Source organism: Ranitomeya imitator, chromosome 5, assembly GCF_032444005.1.
Source record: "Ranitomeya imitator isolate aRanImi1 chromosome 5, aRanImi1.pri, whole genome shotgun sequence".
NCBI classification, from domain to species: Eukaryota; Metazoa; Chordata; class Amphibia; order Anura; family Dendrobatidae; genus Ranitomeya; species Ranitomeya imitator.
The window spans coordinates 21,857,752-21,875,522 of NC_091286.1; the positions used below are offsets into that span (position 1 = coordinate 21,857,752).

At 42.1% G+C, this 17,771-nt stretch overlaps 1 protein-coding gene across 3 annotated transcripts in view; it reads right to left on the reverse strand.

The window, feature by feature from the left end:
* The window catches only part of XDH (xanthine dehydrogenase), an 89,734-nt gene that overhangs the window by 62,804 nt on the left and 9,159 nt on the right, over positions 1–17,771 (reverse strand). For 2 of the 3 annotated variants that reach the window (XM_069768384.1, XM_069768383.1), the window contains exons 2-8: positions 13,338–13,395; positions 6,986–7,082; positions 5,882–5,990; positions 4,501–4,627; positions 3,794–3,855; positions 1,428–1,490; positions 1,121–1,183 (exon numbers count right to left, since the gene is read on the reverse strand). In XM_069768384.1, the coding sequence (XP_069624485.1) occupies positions 1,121–1,183; positions 1,428–1,490; positions 3,794–3,855; positions 4,501–4,627; positions 5,882–5,990; positions 6,986–7,082; positions 13,338–13,395 (579 nt within the window). The remainder of the gene's footprint in view (positions 1–1,120; positions 1,184–1,427; positions 1,491–3,793; positions 3,856–4,500; positions 4,628–5,881; positions 5,991–6,985; positions 7,083–13,337; positions 13,396–17,771) is intronic. The other variant, XM_069768385.1, reaches the window with a different exon arrangement.

A 17,771-nucleotide genomic window follows, 5' to 3' on the forward strand; every position in this document is an offset into this window, starting at 1 on the left:
GAGGGCGGCGCTCAAGTCCCCCAAGCATTGGCATGACAGTGGGGTTAGGGCCAATAGTGCCCCTGAGGTCAAGCAGTGGACAACAACATCTGAAGTTGACAGTAGTGAGGGCCATTACTTTAATTTTTGGAGTTATTTCCTAATTAGTTTATATATATTTATCTTGCAAAAGTATTCAACCACCCCCCCCCCCCCCCCCCCGCTAAAAAGTCAAGAGGCTCGTCTGGTTCACAAATGACAGTAGAGGCACTCGAGTCACAAATAATCTCGCTGGCTCTATGTGTCAGTCTCCAGGACTAGGGGTGGGATATAGAAAAGAGGGGAGAGGCTCCTGCTGCAGCCAGCTTTGTAATAGCCAGGCAGGGGACAGTGCAGATGAGGGCAGGGGACATGGCTGATATCCTGGGACACAGATTAGTTTAATTTTTTTTATATCTCTCAGTCTAAAGTTTAATATAAAACATAATAGGATCAAAGGAAGAATTGCTGAGATTTTTTTTTTCTGTGCATTTTCTATAGTATTTCTCCACTGTACGGCACTGTAGTTGGGGTAATGTTCATAAATGGTATTTCGGTATTATAAACAGTAATATTTGGCTCCTGGTTGCACTGGTATTTGCGGAGTGCATAATATTGCTATTTGGCCACAGTATGGAACAATGATTTGTGAACTGCATGACAATGTTATTTCAGAAGTATATGACATTGCTATTTTGGTGATGTATGGCACTTTTATTTGTGCACTGTATGGAATTATTCTTTGGGAACTGTATGGTGTTGTTTTTTGGGCCATTATGGTTCAGTTATTTAGATTTTTTAGCCGTGTATGTTGCTATTATTTGTACAATATATGGTATTACTCTATGTGCAGTGTATGGCATTGGATGTAACTAGTTTTTTACCACTGTATAGCATTATTATTTATGGCGTGTATGCGCTACTGTTTATGGGGCACTGTATTGATTTAGTATTTTAGCACTGATATTTGGAGAGTGCATGACATTTACACCTGTCATGATGTGGCACTACTTTTTGGGCATTGCACGCCAGTTATATGGGCAGCTTATGGCACTGTTATTTGTTTCCTAGGACATAATGTAACACAGTGACTGCGTCTTACCTTGTTTTCCTCTTTTCCATCCACACAGCAGCCATTCTCTGATTTTCTGCCACAACATACATCCTGAGAATATAATGGTGTGGCCCTGGTATTTGAGCACTGCATGGTAATATTTTATAACACTGTTTTTGGGCACTGCACTGTTATTTCAGCACTGATACTTGGACACCTTATGGCAATGATATTTGTGCACTATATGGCACTACTACCTGGGCATTGCATGCTACCATTATATGGGTAGTTTATTTGGATGCCTCATGGCACTTTTATTTTTTTCCCATAGCAATTGTTAATACAATATTCTTACCTTTTTTTCCTCTTTTTTATCCATACAGCAGCCATTTTCTGTCTTTCTGCCACAACACCCATCCTGAGAATATAAAACTCTGTTATAAAACTGCGGACGAACATAAGATAATTCACTGTGGCAGAAACAAGCGGCGATGTCGCAGGTGATATAAATGTCTCAATATCACCCAAAATACCAGAAATTGGTTGGACAAAAAAGGTAAATCGAGAATGGGCAGGAATGAGCTGGCCTAACTGCAGCAAGGCATGAACACATTTTCCTCCTTTTTAGGGTTCACACTCATCAGCGTTAATAAAATCGGTCCGATGTTGTTTATGAAAAGTGGGCCTTAGTGTCATGCAAGTACAATGCGATTTTTCTCACCTGGCATCCATATGACATCTATATGACATGCACATGCGTAAAATTACGTGGAGTCCCCATTATAATTAATAATCAGCAAAGGCTACGCAGACATCTGCGGGCTGATGTTAATAGCCTAGGAAGGGGCCATGGATATTGGCCCCCTCCCAGACTAAGAACATCAGCCATCAGCAGCCCCTGAAATGGCGCATCCATTAGATGTGCCAATTCTGGCGCTTAGCCTCCGCTTTTCCCCCTTGCCCTGGTGCGTTGGCAAGTGGGGTAATAGTATTGGGGTTGATGTCGGCTTTGTAATGTCAGCTGACATCAATCCCAGAGGTTAGTAGGGGAGAGGTCTGTAAGACACCCCAATTACTAACCCCATAGTCAAATGTAATACAGACAGAGGCATCCTCGTCTGTCCACCTATAATCCATTTTTCCCATGATGAGCCCAACTCAGCTACATCTGGATGCTTTGCTGAGCAGTCACATAAATTTTGACCGCTCAGCCTGGCATCCAGGAGACATTGAGCTGCCTGAGAAATTCTCACACAAGTCAGTGAGGTGACCAGAGTTCATCTATGAACTCCAGTCACCTTACTGACGTCAGCGTTCAGCACTGAAGCTGCGTTCACATGCGCAGCTCAGTGTCTCCTGGATGCCAGGCTGAGCGGTCGCATTTTATGCGGCCATTCAGCAAAGCATCCAGATGTAGCTGAGCTCATCGTAGACAAATGGATTATCGGCAGACAGGAGAGCATGTCTTTGTTTTTTATTTTTTTTTGTATATTAATAATTGGGTAAAAGAGGGTCATGTAGTTTTTAGCTCAAATAAAAGACTTTACTTTGTCTCTGTCTTTATTACATTTGACTATGAGGTTAGTAATGGAGGTGTTAGCTGCCAATACAAAGCTGACATCAACCTCAATACTATTACCCTACTTGCCACTGCACGAGGCAAGTGGGAAGAGCGGAGGCTAAGTGCCAGCATTGGTGCATCTGATGGATGCTCCATTTCTGGGGCGCCTAAGCACTGATGATCTTAGTCTGGGAGGGGGCCAATATCCATGGCCCTTTCCTAGGCTATTAATTTCAGGAGGCAGCTGTTTGCCTAGCCTTTGCTGGTTATTATAGAGGGGACCTCACATCATATTTTTGGGGGGTCACCCCTTTTAAATAACCAGTAAAGGCTAAGTAAACAGCTGGGAACTGATATTAATAGCCTAGTAAGCTCCATGTTTATTACCCCCCTTCCTAGACTGTAAATATCAGCCCAAAGCTGTCGGCTTTCCTTCAGCTGGTTAAAAATAATATGGTAGACCACACGCCATTTTTTTTTATTCTATGTATACCTCTTCTATTATATTCTGATGGTTCACGCTGTGAATTTACTGTACTCAGCTGATGAAATGTTGGGTTTCCTATGAGATGGGTGCGTAAAAATAGCAAGGCATACGCATGGTCTGTGTGCCATGCGATTTTCATTCTTGCACCCATTGACCTGAATTGGCGAGTCTTGTCCGATATACACGGCCACTCGCACCGTGCTGCAATTTGTTTTTCACAGTCTGGTCTGAGCGAAACCAGCAATATGACAGTAAAGCAAAGAACTAAAAGCCAAATGGTGTAACATTTTTAATAAAGACCAATTGCAAACACAATATTTATCCAAAAATACAAGCATTAAAATAAAAATAAAAAAATACCGTAAATAAAAATTGCAAAGTGTCTATATCCTTGATGAAGTGTCAGAAAGGGGGGAGGTTTCTACTTCCTACAAGCAAATGACAAACATCCTAAACTTTGCACCATTCCTCAAATCTATTGATCAAGAGGATAGCCTCCAAGAAGAGAAGGTAAAATTAAAGTTTCTGAGAAAAAATAGTATTTTTAGGGATTGTTTTATTGTCATTTTAATCAAAGTAGCATCAAGGATGATGAGAGTAGTCAGAAATATGATGAGAGTAGTCAGAAATACGTTACCAGTCATTTCCTCCAGACATTGACTGGGGTACTCACTTTGGCAAATGTCCTGAATCCCTGCAGAATAGGTCGATATCCCGTACAACGGCACAGATTCCCTGTTGTGGGGACGGTCAGACATTAGATCCTGTTCTGGTTTATGACTAATGTGAATCAGTTTGTATCCAGTCCCATGTTAAAGGGGTTGTCCAGGGTTTAAAAAAAAAAATCCTGTTTGCTTCCTTCCAGAAACAGTGTCACATTTGACCACTGATTGCAGTTTGAAACTATAGCTTGGTTCCAGTGAAATAAGCAAAGCAGAACTGCAATACCACACGCAACCTGTGGACACGAGTGGCGCTATTTGCTTTGCAAGAAAGCTGCCCCGATTCTGTAATCCTACACCCCCTTTAAGAAGTTATCCGATCTTATCACATAAAACTTATTGTATAATGTTTCAATTCCTCATCTTTTCAAGATCTATGACACATCATGAGACATGTCCCCACACAAGATCATCACTCCTCTTCTGAAATACTCTGTGCTGCTGGGAACACTGCTCCATCTTTTTCGTCATTGACATCCCCCTTGTTTCTACCCCTCCACCACCCCTTTCTTCAAATCATGACACTGCTCCATCCTCATTAACATCACGTAAATGGACAGGGGACTGTCCCCTTACCAGACCAGCACATGCCTCTCCTGAAATACTCTGTGCTGTTGTGAGCTATTGCAAGTCTCACAATATCCTGGTATCATGTCACCTTGGAAAGCGTCTTCTATCTTCTCCATGTCGGGCTGCGGTGTATTGCGCAGTAACGCGTACAGAGACATGACAATCCCGGGCGTGCAGAACCCGCATTGTGAACCGTGACTCTTCGCTATTCTTTCCTGCAGTTGGAAAAATAAGTCAGAAAATTATGACCACGGCCATTAAGTCTTCCGAATGGCTACATCGACTTCTATGGTGTGACAGTCGCAATTATTGCAGCCGACCTCATCCATGTCATAGTCACAAGAATTACTTCCCGGATTTTGGCAATTTTACCATAATTGTGCAACTAAGGCCGCTTTAACACATCATTTTTTGCCATCAGTCACAATCCGTCAAATTTTGAAAAAAAATGATCCGTTTCAGATTGTGAAAAACTGATGCAACGGATCCATTTTTTTTTGCCGGATCCAACTAGCTGATCTAGCTAATTGAATCCTAAAATAATGGGAGCATGCTCAGTTAAAAAAAAAACGGAATTCGTTGCCGGATTCCGTCATTTGATGGATCCGGCGCCATAGGCTTCCATTCTAGCAAACCACGGACAGCGATGGATCCGTCGCTGTCCATTTTTTTCTACGTACACAAAAACGTTACTATGTCCGTTTTCTCTGGCCGCCGGATAAACAATTTTCGATGGATCCGGCGAACAACGGATGAAACGTGAGGCTATCCGTCGCAATCCATTGCTAATACAAGACTATGAGAAAAAAACGGATCCGATGGCAACTTTTGCCGGATCCGTTTTTTTTTTTTTCAAAATTCGATGGATTGTGACTGATGGCAAAAAAAAAAGCAGCCTTAAAATCACTGTGGACTCTCAGTCTGAAGCCACGTGAACCTGACAGTGTGAGGCTCCATAGCTGTGGCTGCAGTGGAGAAGGGGTTAAATGCCGTGTTTGGGGGACTCTGGGGGGCTGATGGTGACACTTGTGGAGGAACCATAAAGAGAAGCTGAAAACAGTGTCTGCCTCTTATGGGGTCACTGCGGTGACTTTATTATGTGACCGTCTATTGTGGGGTCACCGTCACTGCTAGTATTATACGGTCACTGTGGCTGTCACTAATATGGAGTCTTTATTACACGATCACTGCAAATGCCATTATTATGGGGTCACTCTATTTTTATGGGGTCACTGTCATTATTATTGGATCATCATAACTGATGTTATGGAGATGTCATTATTTTGGGGTCACTATGGCTATCTTTATCCCTATCATGGTGTAATGCTGATTTTCCTTATTTTGGAGGGCCGTGATGGCATACTCCAGCACCGCACCCTCTTCGCTGTATGCTCGATCCTAACATGAGGACATAGATTGGGAATATGTCGCGGACAAATCTTTCCAATGATTGCAGGTGTTCTACTCACCTGAATGGGGTGCAGCCTGGTTTTCGTGCTGCCAATCCCTTCCACCGTGGTGACCGCCGCACAGTTCAGAGAACAGATGGGAGCAAGGCAGGCGTTCACAGCGTAGTGTCTATGATGGACGGCGTATAGGATGTCACCGTTAAACAGAATATTTTTCATACAAGGATGACTATTTTTAATATTGTAACACTGTTTTTAGGTCTTTCCCCCATGCTTTACACTGCAGCTCCACTTAAGAATGCACACAAACACGGGGGGACAGCGTATTGCGACACAACCATCGCTGTGCCAGGCAGCAGCTGCCAAGGCAAACAGGATCATGGGGTGCATTAAAAGAGGTCTGGATACACATGATGAGAGCATTATACTGCCTCTGTACAAATCCCTAGTTAGACCGCACATGGAGTACTGTGTCCAGTTTTGGGCACCGGTGCTCAGGAAGGATATAATGGAACTAGAGAGAGTACAAAGGAGGGCAACAAAATTAATAAAGGGGATGGGAGAACTACAATACCCAGATAGATTAGCGAAATTAGGATTATTTAGTCTAGAAAAAAGACGACTGAGGGGCGATCTAATAACCATGTATAAGTATATAAGGGGACAATACAAATATCTCGCTGAGGATCTGTTTATACCAAGGAAGGTGACGGGCACAAGGGGGCATTCTTTGCGTCTGGAGGAGAGAAGGTTTTTCCACCAACATAGAAGAGGATTCTTTACTGTTAGGGCAGTGAGAATCTGGAATTGCTTGCCTGAGGAGGTGGTGATGGCGAACTCAGTCGAGGGGTTCAAGAGAGGCCTGGATGTCTTCCTGGAGCAGAACATTATTGTATCATACAATTAGGTTCTGTAGAAGGACGTAGATCTGGGGATTTATTATGATGGAATATAGGCTGAACTGGATGGACAAATGTCTTTTTTCGGCCTTACTATGTTACTATGTTACAACATGGACCCGGAGAAAACGGGGGATTATTAGGAAGGAACGGCTGCGCACAGGGAGCAGCTCTAAGGAAATTTGCCTCAAACCTACATGGACCATTTTTTTGCCATGTAATTAAAGTCTCTGCCTCCATATTAGGATCTTATGTGAAAGGATACAGGATCTTCTGCTGGAATACGCAGAACCTGGAGATCATCACGGTGCAGGCTCCGCAGCCTCCTTCCCCGCAGCCCAGCTTCGTCCCAGTTAACCCCACTGGGGACGGCGATGTTAAGGTGATAATGAGATGAATCAGACTCATGTAAAAGTATTGGCGCCTTTCATTCTGGAAATATTTAGCTCCCTTTATCAAAGCTGCCTAAAATAAAGTAGGCCTTTGTTGCCCCTAGCAACCAATCAGAGCTCAGCTTTCATTTCTTAAGCTGCTCTGGCGAAATGAAAGCTGCGCTGTGATTGGTTGCTATGGGTAACATATGCAGTCTGTCCATTGTTTACATCTGATATCTGTAATGTCCACACGGTGTAAGGAATTTAAGAGAGAGTAAGTTTTAACTGTAGTTTATTCTTCTCATTTCCTCCAGCACACAGCATAACAGCAGCATAACATTTTCCTCCTCAGGCCAGAACTGAAACAGAAACTACTCTCAACTCCCGCCCTCGCTTTCTTAAAGAGACAGATCTAATTCTTATACATTACATCATCCCTCTTTTCTTTTTTTTTATATACATATATTAGCAACCTAAAACAAATATTGACAATGTAACAACATAAAAATGTCCAAGAAAAACCATATGTCTTATTGTCTTATTCCCCTTTTTTTTAAACTATATCTCTTCAATAAGTCTCGATGGAGCCCTTCTTTCCCGTGTAGGGTAATGTCTGCGTTCATTGGGGGTGTCCAGTGCTGACGGATCAGTCACCTCTTGTTGGTCCTCTCCACCGTCGGGTATCAAATCTTCCACTGGTGGGAGTTCATTACCATTGTTCTGCGGTATGATTTTAAAATGTGAGGAATTTCGAGTGATGGAGTGTCCGTCTCGCTCAGCCGTGACCATACTGCCTTTCCTCTCAGTAACATTATATTTTGCAGGACTATATACAGCTGAGGTTTTGTTGGTTGATTTTTGTCGCACAACAACCATATCACCTCTTTTGATGGCACATGGCTGTGCCCGTCGCCTTCTGTCTGCATAATGTTTCATGGCTTGCTTGTTAAAGAAATCCGTTGATCGAACTGAAGAGTCATTTGGTAAGGGATGACTGGTCACATCAGGGATCCGTGTACGAAGAGTTCTGCTGAACATTAGATGAGATGGCGCAGCATTAGTGGTGGTATGTGGCGTGTTGCGGTAATTGCGCAGGAATTTGTATAGTGACTGTTTCAGTGGGGTGTGCTCCAGGCTAGCTGCCTTGATTCGTTTCCCCATGGTGCGCATGAAACGTTCTACGATTCCATTAGCTTGCGGCCAGCAAGGTGTGATTTTTCTGTGGCCGAACCCCAAGTATTCAGAAAACTGTGCAAACACATGTCCATTGAATGGAGGTCCATTATCTGTTTTGACCACTCTTGGAATGCCATATGCAGAGAATATGTCGTCCAGTTCTGGTATGACACTATTAGCAGACGTTGAAGAGATGAATGAAATGACAGGGTATCTAGAATATTCATCAATTGTTACTAGAATGTATTGGCCATTTGGTAATGGTCCATATATGTCGACTGCCACTTCCTCCCATACAGCAGTGGGTAACGGAGACATTTGTAATGGCTCTAGAGTTGATGATGGAGTAATTAATTGACAAGTGGAGCAATGTCCAATCTTCTCTTCCACCAATTTATCCATATTTGGGAACCACACTTTTTCTCTGAGTAACTTTTTTGTGCCAACAATTCCTAGATGACCTTCGTGTGCTATCTGTATGACTAGGTTGCGCAAGGCCTTAGGTACAACCAGTTTGGTACCACCAAGGATGAGTTGATCTTCAGTGACTGATAATTCCTCACGTACATTTGAAAATAGTTTTAACTCTTTCAGATCAATCCCATCTTCAGGAAATTTTTTCTTTTGAATTTCATGCCACCTTCTATTTTGAATAATTTGTATTAAGGCACAGAGTGTCTTGTCACTTGTTGTCGTATTCACAAACTGATCAACAGAAAGTGCTTTTGGCACGGCGTGAGCTGCAACAAAGTGGATGTATTCTTCAATGGAGGAATGCACAGGTAAATCATCATTCGTGGGATGTCTTGAGAGATAATCAGCCGGATTGCTGTATTTTCCAGGTTTGTGAACAATTTTGTAATTATAGTCCTGTAGACGTAGACCCCATCGTTCAATCCGTGCTGGCATTTTAGCTCGGGGATTTCCAAAAATTGTAAGGAGAGCTTGATGATCTGTGACAATGGTGAAGGGAGCGCCATAGAGAAATAAGTGAAAGTGTTCACATCCCCAGACGACTGCCAAGCTTTCTTTTTCAGGTTGTGAATACTTTCTTTCAGTGCTTGTTAAGCTTTTACTTGCATAAGAAATGATGTGGGGACTTTGATTGTCATCCTTGTATTGTGCTAAAATTGCACCCAGTCCCACGGGACTAGCATCCACAATCAGTTCGGTTCGAAGAGCTGGATCAAAATAGGCCATGGTGGTTGTTGAGCAGAGTTCCTTTTTGATTGTTTCAAAAGAGGCCTGACAGTCTTGGGACCATTGAAAAACGCAATTTTGTTTCGTAAGTTCCCTTAATGGAGTGCTGATTGTCGAAAAATTTGGAATATATCTAGCACAGTAACTTGCCATTCCAAGAAAAGAGCGCACTTCACTGGCATCCTGTGGAATTGAAGCTGCTCTGATGGATTCCACTTTCTTGGGATCAGGTCGTACTCCTTCCGCCAAGAAAATGTGACCATAAAACTCCAATGAATTTTTATCAAATTCGCATTTTTCTTTGTTTAAAGTGAGTCCAGCAGAGAGCAGACATTCAAAGATAGCATATAGAGCACGATTATGTTCAGCTTGAGTTTTCCCAAAAACCAGTATGTCATCACTGTAATTAAAGGCATTTGGAATATGTTGAATGACACTCCTTATCGTATCTTGAAAAATTTCTGCTGCTGAGCAGACCCCAAACGTCAATCTTTTGTATCTTCTGAGACCCACATGGGTGGAAAATGTTGTTAAGTATCTGGATTCTGGACTCAATTTTAATTGATGATAGCCCTTATTGAGGTCGAGCTTTGAAAAAACAGTTGCTCCATTTAATAAATTAATAATGTCATCAATTGTGGGTGAGATGTGTCTTTCCCTTTGAATAGCAGTGTTGGGCAGGCGCATGTCAACACACAGTCTTACCTGCTCTGGAGTCCTTGGTTTTGGAACTACCACAAGTGGAGAGACCCACGGAGTGGGACCAGAAACAGTTTCAATGACATCATCATCCATGAGTAATTGGAGTTCCTTTTCTACCTTCTTTCTCAGGTGAAATGGAATACGCCTGTGAGCCTGGGCTACTGGACGGACACTGTCATCCACATGAAGATGCACTTGAGAGTCCTTTAATTTTCCTAATCCACTAAATAGGGAGGGAAAACTATTCACCATGGCTTGTACATCCAGGTCCGCAGGGTCAGTTATGGTATGAACAATCTGGATGAGTCCTAGCTTCAAGGCAGTGTGATAGCTGAGAAGACGACAGCCTCCGGATCCTTGTAATGTGTGAAAAGTGGTTTTCTGCCTATTTTCTTTATAGCTAAGTTCAGCATCAAATTGTCCCATTGTAACTAGAGGTGTTTTAGATCCATATGGAAAGATTTTAGTCTGCACTTGCTGTAAGACTGGCTTTGTTTTCAACTGTTCATAAGTATTGCTGTCTATGATATCCACCGAAGCTCCTGTATCTATGGTAAAGGTGATATCCGTGTTGCAGATGGTGAGTGTAATACATGGAGACTGCACTGAGCCAGTGGCAGACGTCGTGAACACACAGTTCTCAGCCACAGACATTTCTTCTATATCCTGATTTACCATTTTTATATTTGCAGGTTTTATAATTGGCAGAGGAGACTTGTTGGGCGCTGATTTGCAGACAACTGCAAAATGGTTCCCTTTTCCACATTTACTGCAAGTTTGTCCTATAGCTGGACATTTGTTCATGTGGTGAGGGAAATCTTGTCCACATCTATGACATTTCTTCTGTTGCGGGGCCTGCTTGCCTTGTGCACTGTTATGTTGGAGATTATGCACATGTACATTATCCCCACTCTCCATTGCACTTGCCTGACGATCTGCTATCTTTATAGCACGGGCCATCTTGAGTAAATCATGCAGAGAGAGATCCTGCTGCAGAGCTTTACGCCTTATGGTATTAGACGAGCAGGTGACAATTACTTGAGTTAGGATTTCATCATCTACGTCAGTAAATGCACACCCGGGTGACATAGGTGTCTATGGATTCTTCTGGAAGCTGCTTAGCAATCCTGAACTTGTATCTTTCATATCTGATGTTTTGTTTAGGGTTGAAGTAGTCAGTGAGAGCTTTGGAGCATTTGCTGTACGTGTCTGTCTCCGCTGCTGGTAATGTGCTGTATATGTCATAGATTCCTGTGCCCGCACAATGCAGGAACACGGCTTTTTTTCTGTTCTCCTCTTTTATATCTATTGCTTCCAGGAAATTCTCAAATCGATTTAACCATTTTCTCCAGTTATGAGAGAGATTAGTGACATCAGTCATATCAAACTGTGGGAACATGTGCAAGTATTCAGCCATGATGGAGTCTCTCAGTGGCGCTGGCGTGTGAAGCAGTAAAGCAGGGGTCAGTACTCACAGTAGCAGGTGATCGCATCCCATCCTCGTCGCCAGTTGTAATGTCCACACGGTGTAAGGAATTTAAGAGAGAGTAAGCTTTAACTGTAGTTTATTCTTCTCATTTCCTCCAGCACACAACATACAGCAGCATAAGATTTCCTCCTCAGGCCAGAACTGAAACTGAAACTCCTCTCAACTCCCGCCCTCGCTTTCTTAAAGAGACAGATCTAATTCTTATACATTACAATATCCTCAGCTGTAAAACAGTTGACTATGGGGGGTGCTGGTTGTCAGACCCCCACAGATCTGACACTAATATGTCCTATCAGTATTACATAACCAAACATAGTCCATTTAACCCCTCGGTGATGCCTGCTGTACATGTGCAGCAGTAGTGTGCCATCACTATGTGGAGGGGCTCAGGAGCTGCGCTGGTGCCATTCAAAGCATCCCGCTTTTCCCCCATTTAAATAAATAAAAATAAACATATTTGATACCTGTAAAAGTCCAAACTATCAAATTATAATATTTTTAACCCATTAAGTAGATCCTGTAAAGAAAAAAAAACAACAAAATGCCAGAATTGATGTTTTTCCGTCGCCTCACCTCCCCAAAGAAAGGTAATAAAGCGATCAAAACAGTATTTACTACTAAATGGCATAAGTAAAAATGACTGCTGAACGGCACAAAAAAAAAAAAAAACCCACTGACAAAAAATATATGTATATTTTATTTCCCATATTTCCCTCGAAATTTTAAAAGATTAAAATAATAAAAATATTTAGACACGTTTAGTATCGCTGCAATCGCACTGGCCATAAAAATAAAACCCCCAAACAATGGAGGAATTTGTTTTAACCATTTCACCGCACTTGGAATTTTTTTTCCTTGATTTTTAATACATTTTATGGTAAAATGAATGGGGTCATTCAAAACCTAAGCTTGTCCCACAAAAAAACCCAAGAGCCTATATGGCTATGTGGAGTCAAAAATAATTAAAAAAAAAGCTATGGCTCTTGGAAGAAAAAATTTAAATTGGACACTGTAAAAGGGGGTAAAGCCCCAGCAAATCACCTGTGACCTGTAGGAGAATTTGTTTCATTTCCCCACAGCACCCCCACAGGAGAAATTATGTATTACATGGTACACGCTGAAATCAACAGCCTCGATTCATCAATTGCTTATTACTTTTTTGTCTTCTGTCATTCGCTGTCATTCTTTGCGCCAAATTCTTCATAATGGAGCACGTGCAGGTTGATGAATTTTTGCGCAAAATCAAATATGCTTTTTTTATTTGTCTTTTACCTCTTTTTCACCCTCTTAGAAAAAAAAGTACCATTATACTTGAAAATGTTGAATGGATTTTGTTCTTTGCCACAGAACAATAGCGCAAAAATTTAGAAATATTTCAAAAAGTTGCAAATGATGAATTAGGCTAAAACATTTGGATAAGGAAACCCACATGATGGCAAAAAAAAAGGGAAACCAAATAAAAGTAAATTAAATAAGGTGCAAACATAAAAGTCAAAAAGGCACAAAGATAATGATGAATCGGGGGCCGCAGATTTTGGGGTCCATCTCCTGTACAAGAGACGCTCTCTGTAGCAAAACTGTTTAGGGGCTATCACACGGGCACTGCAAATGTCATAATTCCCTCCTTTTTGCTCCATATATATGTAAAAACTCAAATATACATGCAATGTGGATACATTTCCTTCGAAGATAAGTTAATAATGTCATCTTAGGATCCGCATTTTTCTCGATAACCTACAAAAATAAATAAGAAGAAATGTACAAAAGGCAATATTTCAACAGGTAAAAATTCAAGACTCAAAACTTGCAGAAAACAGTAAAACTTTTGTAAGCGATATACATGGGATAAAAGGGATGGATATATGCCACCTGCTGGTCATACACATGATGGCACGGGGGGGGCTTTTTTTTCCTTACATAAGTCCTTGTAATTTGTGTTACAAATAATTTCCTCCGCTGAAATTCATTCAAAACTTTGCAGTTTGGCTTTTACAGGTGGATTTGCATTGTTTTTCTTTTCACCATTTTACTGCACTTGGAACTTTTTTTTTTTTACCATTTTTTCAGTACATTATTTGATAAAATGAATTGTGTATGGCCGGAGTCACACTCTTTGGTGGAAAAATTAAAGAAAAGTTATGGATCTCTGTGGAAGAAGGAGAGCAAAAACAAAAGTGCAAACATGAAAAGTGGCTGAAGTGTGAAGGGGTTAATGGAGGTTTCGTACAGGGTGGGCCATTTATATGTATAGACCTGGGTGGGCCATGTATATGGTTACACCTAAATAAAGTGGGAAGGGTTGGTGATATCAACTTCCTGTTTGTGGCACATTAGTATATGGGAGGGGGAAAACTTTTCAAGATGGGTGGTGAACACGGCGGCCATTTTGGAGCCAACTTTATAAATGGCCCACCCAGGTGTATGCATATAAATGGCCCACCCTGTATATAAAAAATACTCAAGGATAGGGAAATGAGGGGTGCATCCGTTCACAATGTGTAAAAATGAGTTAATGCTTTATTAAAATTTCATTAAAAACATGGAATCCAAAATGTATATCTAAGAACCTGACGCGTTTCTGGCGTCCCAGTGCCCTTAGTCATAGGATATGGCAGAAATACACTGAGCGAACTATTTCTATAGCTCTAAGCTATCCGACAGAGGTAGACAATCATTATTAGTAGAGGACACAGGGGTCATATGGATTTGTCATACATATAGGACCAGTTTGCAGAATCTAACTGGTATAATGGTTTGTCACTATACAGTTTTTGACATGCTACAATATACTGACAGATTCCCTAAGAAGAGATAAAGAAATTAGCACCGTCATAATAATATTTTTTGTACTAGAATACGAAAAGTAATGGAAAAGTTTCAAAGAGATTCCATATAAATTCAAGCAATAAAGCGATATTAATATTACAAATATGGCACTAACTCAAAAAGGGTTAAATTCTTTTGCACGGATTATATGTACATAGTTGTTGCTGATTGACAGAAAAAAAAGGCTCACGGTTCAAATCGATCAAGTAAATATATACAATTGCATAAGACACTGGACATGACATTAAGATAAACCCTCCAGCAAAGCAAAGGTGGCCACATGTAAAAGAAACTCTGTCTGCGATTCATGTATAGAAAATAGCGCAAGCACTACAACTCCCACAATCCACCAGATACTGAACCAGCAAGGTGCATCACTGAGATACGACTGCAGAACGCTAAATGCAGCTCTGGATGTGACTAGAGCAGAAGGCATTCAAGGTGAAATTCTTAAAAAAACAAACAGTAAAAAGATGTTTTGTAAGAGGAATTGTACAATGCGTAACGTATTAAATAGCGACCTCAAGAAGATGCACGTATTAAACTTGACATTGGTAAACACGCTTGGCCCAGGTTTCATTGCCCGCAGTAAGTTGTGCTTGTTCCACCATTTTTAACTGCAAATTTCGGTAACATCTATGTAAAATCAGTAAATTCGGAATTTCAGAGGGGTTGTCCGGGGGACTTATACATTGATGGTCTATCCTCAGATTGGAGTTTACCGTTCCCACTGCGGCCATACAGTCACACTGTACAAAGCCCGAAAAAGAGCAGCTCCCTACACTGTATACACTGCAGCTCAGATCACATTCACTTCTATAGGGGCTAAGCTGCAGTACTGAGAACAGCCACTACCCAGAGAATGGCGCTGTGCTGTATACACTGCAGCTCAGATCACATTCACTTCTATAGGGGCTAAGCTGCAGTACTGAGAACAGCCACTACCCAGAGAATGGCGCTGTGCTGTATACACTGCAGCTCAGATCATATTCACTTCTATAGGGGCTAAGCTGCAGTACTGAGAACAGCCACTACCCAGAGAATGGCGCTGTGCTGTATACACTGCAGCTCAGATCACATTCACTTCTATAGGGGATAAGCTGCAGTACTAAGAACAGCCACTACCCAGAGAATGGCGCTGTGCTGTATACACTGCAGCTCAGATCACATTCACTTCTATAGGGGCTAAGCTGCAGTACTGAGAACAGCCACTACCCAGAGAATGGCGCTGTGCTGTATACACTGCAGCTCAGATCACATTCACTTCTATAGGGGCTAAGCTGCAGTACTGAGAACAGCCACTACCCAGAGAATGGCGCTGTGCTGTATACACTGCAGCTCAGATCACATTCACTTCTATAGGGGCTAAGCTGCAGTACTGAGAACAGCCACTACCCAGAGAATGGCGCTGTGCTGTTCTGTGTACATCTGGCGGCAGCAAGACCAGATAAAAGCCGATTGGTGGGGGATCAAATCCCCAGCAAACTGATACTGAAGACCCTTAGTATATAGGTACTGGACAACCACTTTCATTAAGTGCCCAATTAAAATAGAACTTGTCAGTGCAAAATATCTTCCTGGAGTCAAATGGCGAACTGTCTCCTCAAAACATAGATGCATTTATTTTAGTAGCTTCCTTGAGACATGGAGGCATCTGTTACCTGAAGTCATCTACTGGCCCAAAAAAAGCTACTTGTATGTATTCTAGCAGAGTGACACTACCACCTCCCATCCTCAATGGTTCAACATAGACAGACATACAATATGTTGTGCAACCCGGGCAGCTGCACAAGGGCCCCAAAGGTAAGGGGGCCCACTTCTGCTCCAAAACAGGTGATATTGTGCATTATGATGATCTAGTGGACTGCAAGGGAGCCAAATTTTGTTCTTACACGGTGACCCTTTTCTGTTTGCAGCCACTCCTGAGGATCAAGAGGTTTCTGCACAGTGTAAGGACGCAGTCAGATGACCATATAAATTGGACTGAGATCGGACCGGACTGCATGGACCGGCCGACCCAAGCGCGACAGCTCCATGTGTTTCTGTGCAGCTGTCACGCTCTGGTCGGGAGAGCCTCCGGCCAGTCCGATCTAGGTAAGCTTTCTACAGCCGTCTGCCTGATCCCTATCCATCAGATATAAGAGCCCTTATAATTGGCCCACAATGCACAATCTTTCCTGCAACTGCCCCTTCCAAACACAGAAGGGATTTCTTAATACTAAGCCTCCCCATGGTATTTGTGATAACTTTCTAGTGTACTTTCTCTATCCATCCCTCACTGTCCAAGGTCTCTGTTTGCTTTCAGTGAATTTGGAACATGCGATATTGACATTAGAGGCTGAAGACCTGGATAAACCGTAAACTACTCGGCTCTGCTGCCAGTGCAGGACGGGACACATTGGGGCTGTTCCCTTATTTATCGACATTGTACCAAGATACATCGCTGGTGCTGAATGTAGGGATGTCCAAGAATTGGTTAAACGTTATATAAAGTAACAATAAGGCTACTTTCACACTGGTGTTTTTTGCCAGACGTCCCAATGCGTCGTTTATGGCAAAAAACGCATCCTGCAAAGTTGTTTATCATTAGCGACGCATTGCGACGCTTTGCCACACGTTACAACCGTCGTACGACGGTTGCGCCGTGTTGTGGCGGACCACCGGGAGCAAAAAACGTTACATGTTACGTTTTTTGCTCCTGACGGACCGCTTTTTCCGACTGCGCATGCGCGGCCAGAACTCCGCCCCCACCTCTCTGCACCTCACAATGGGGCAGCGGATGCGCCGGAGAAATGCATCCGCTGCACCCGTTGTGCAGTGCGTCAAACGCTAGCGTCGGAATCTCTGCCCGGCGCATTGCGACGAGGAGATTCCGCCGCTAGTGTGAAAGTAGCCTAATTTCCTATTCTACCATACAGAAATTAGAATATTAACCCTTAAGAACGCAGTCATTTCATTCAATTTTCATCTCCATATTTAGAAAGTCTATTCTGTTTTCTTATTTAATGTCTACTTTGACATATTAGGGCAATTTTTTATGGGACGCGGTGTCTATGGGGTAAACATTATAATGTATTGCAAAATTTGCATACATTTTTTTGTTTACTGGGGGTTTGGGAACAGTCACAAACTGCACCATTGTTCTTGGCATTTTGGTTGGGCTCTTGTTTTTTGCGGGATAACTTAAAAAAAATGTTATTGATACCATTTAGTGGTCTAATATAACTTAATAATATATATTTATCTTTATTTTCAGTTTTGAGCTAATCATATGCTCGTGCTCC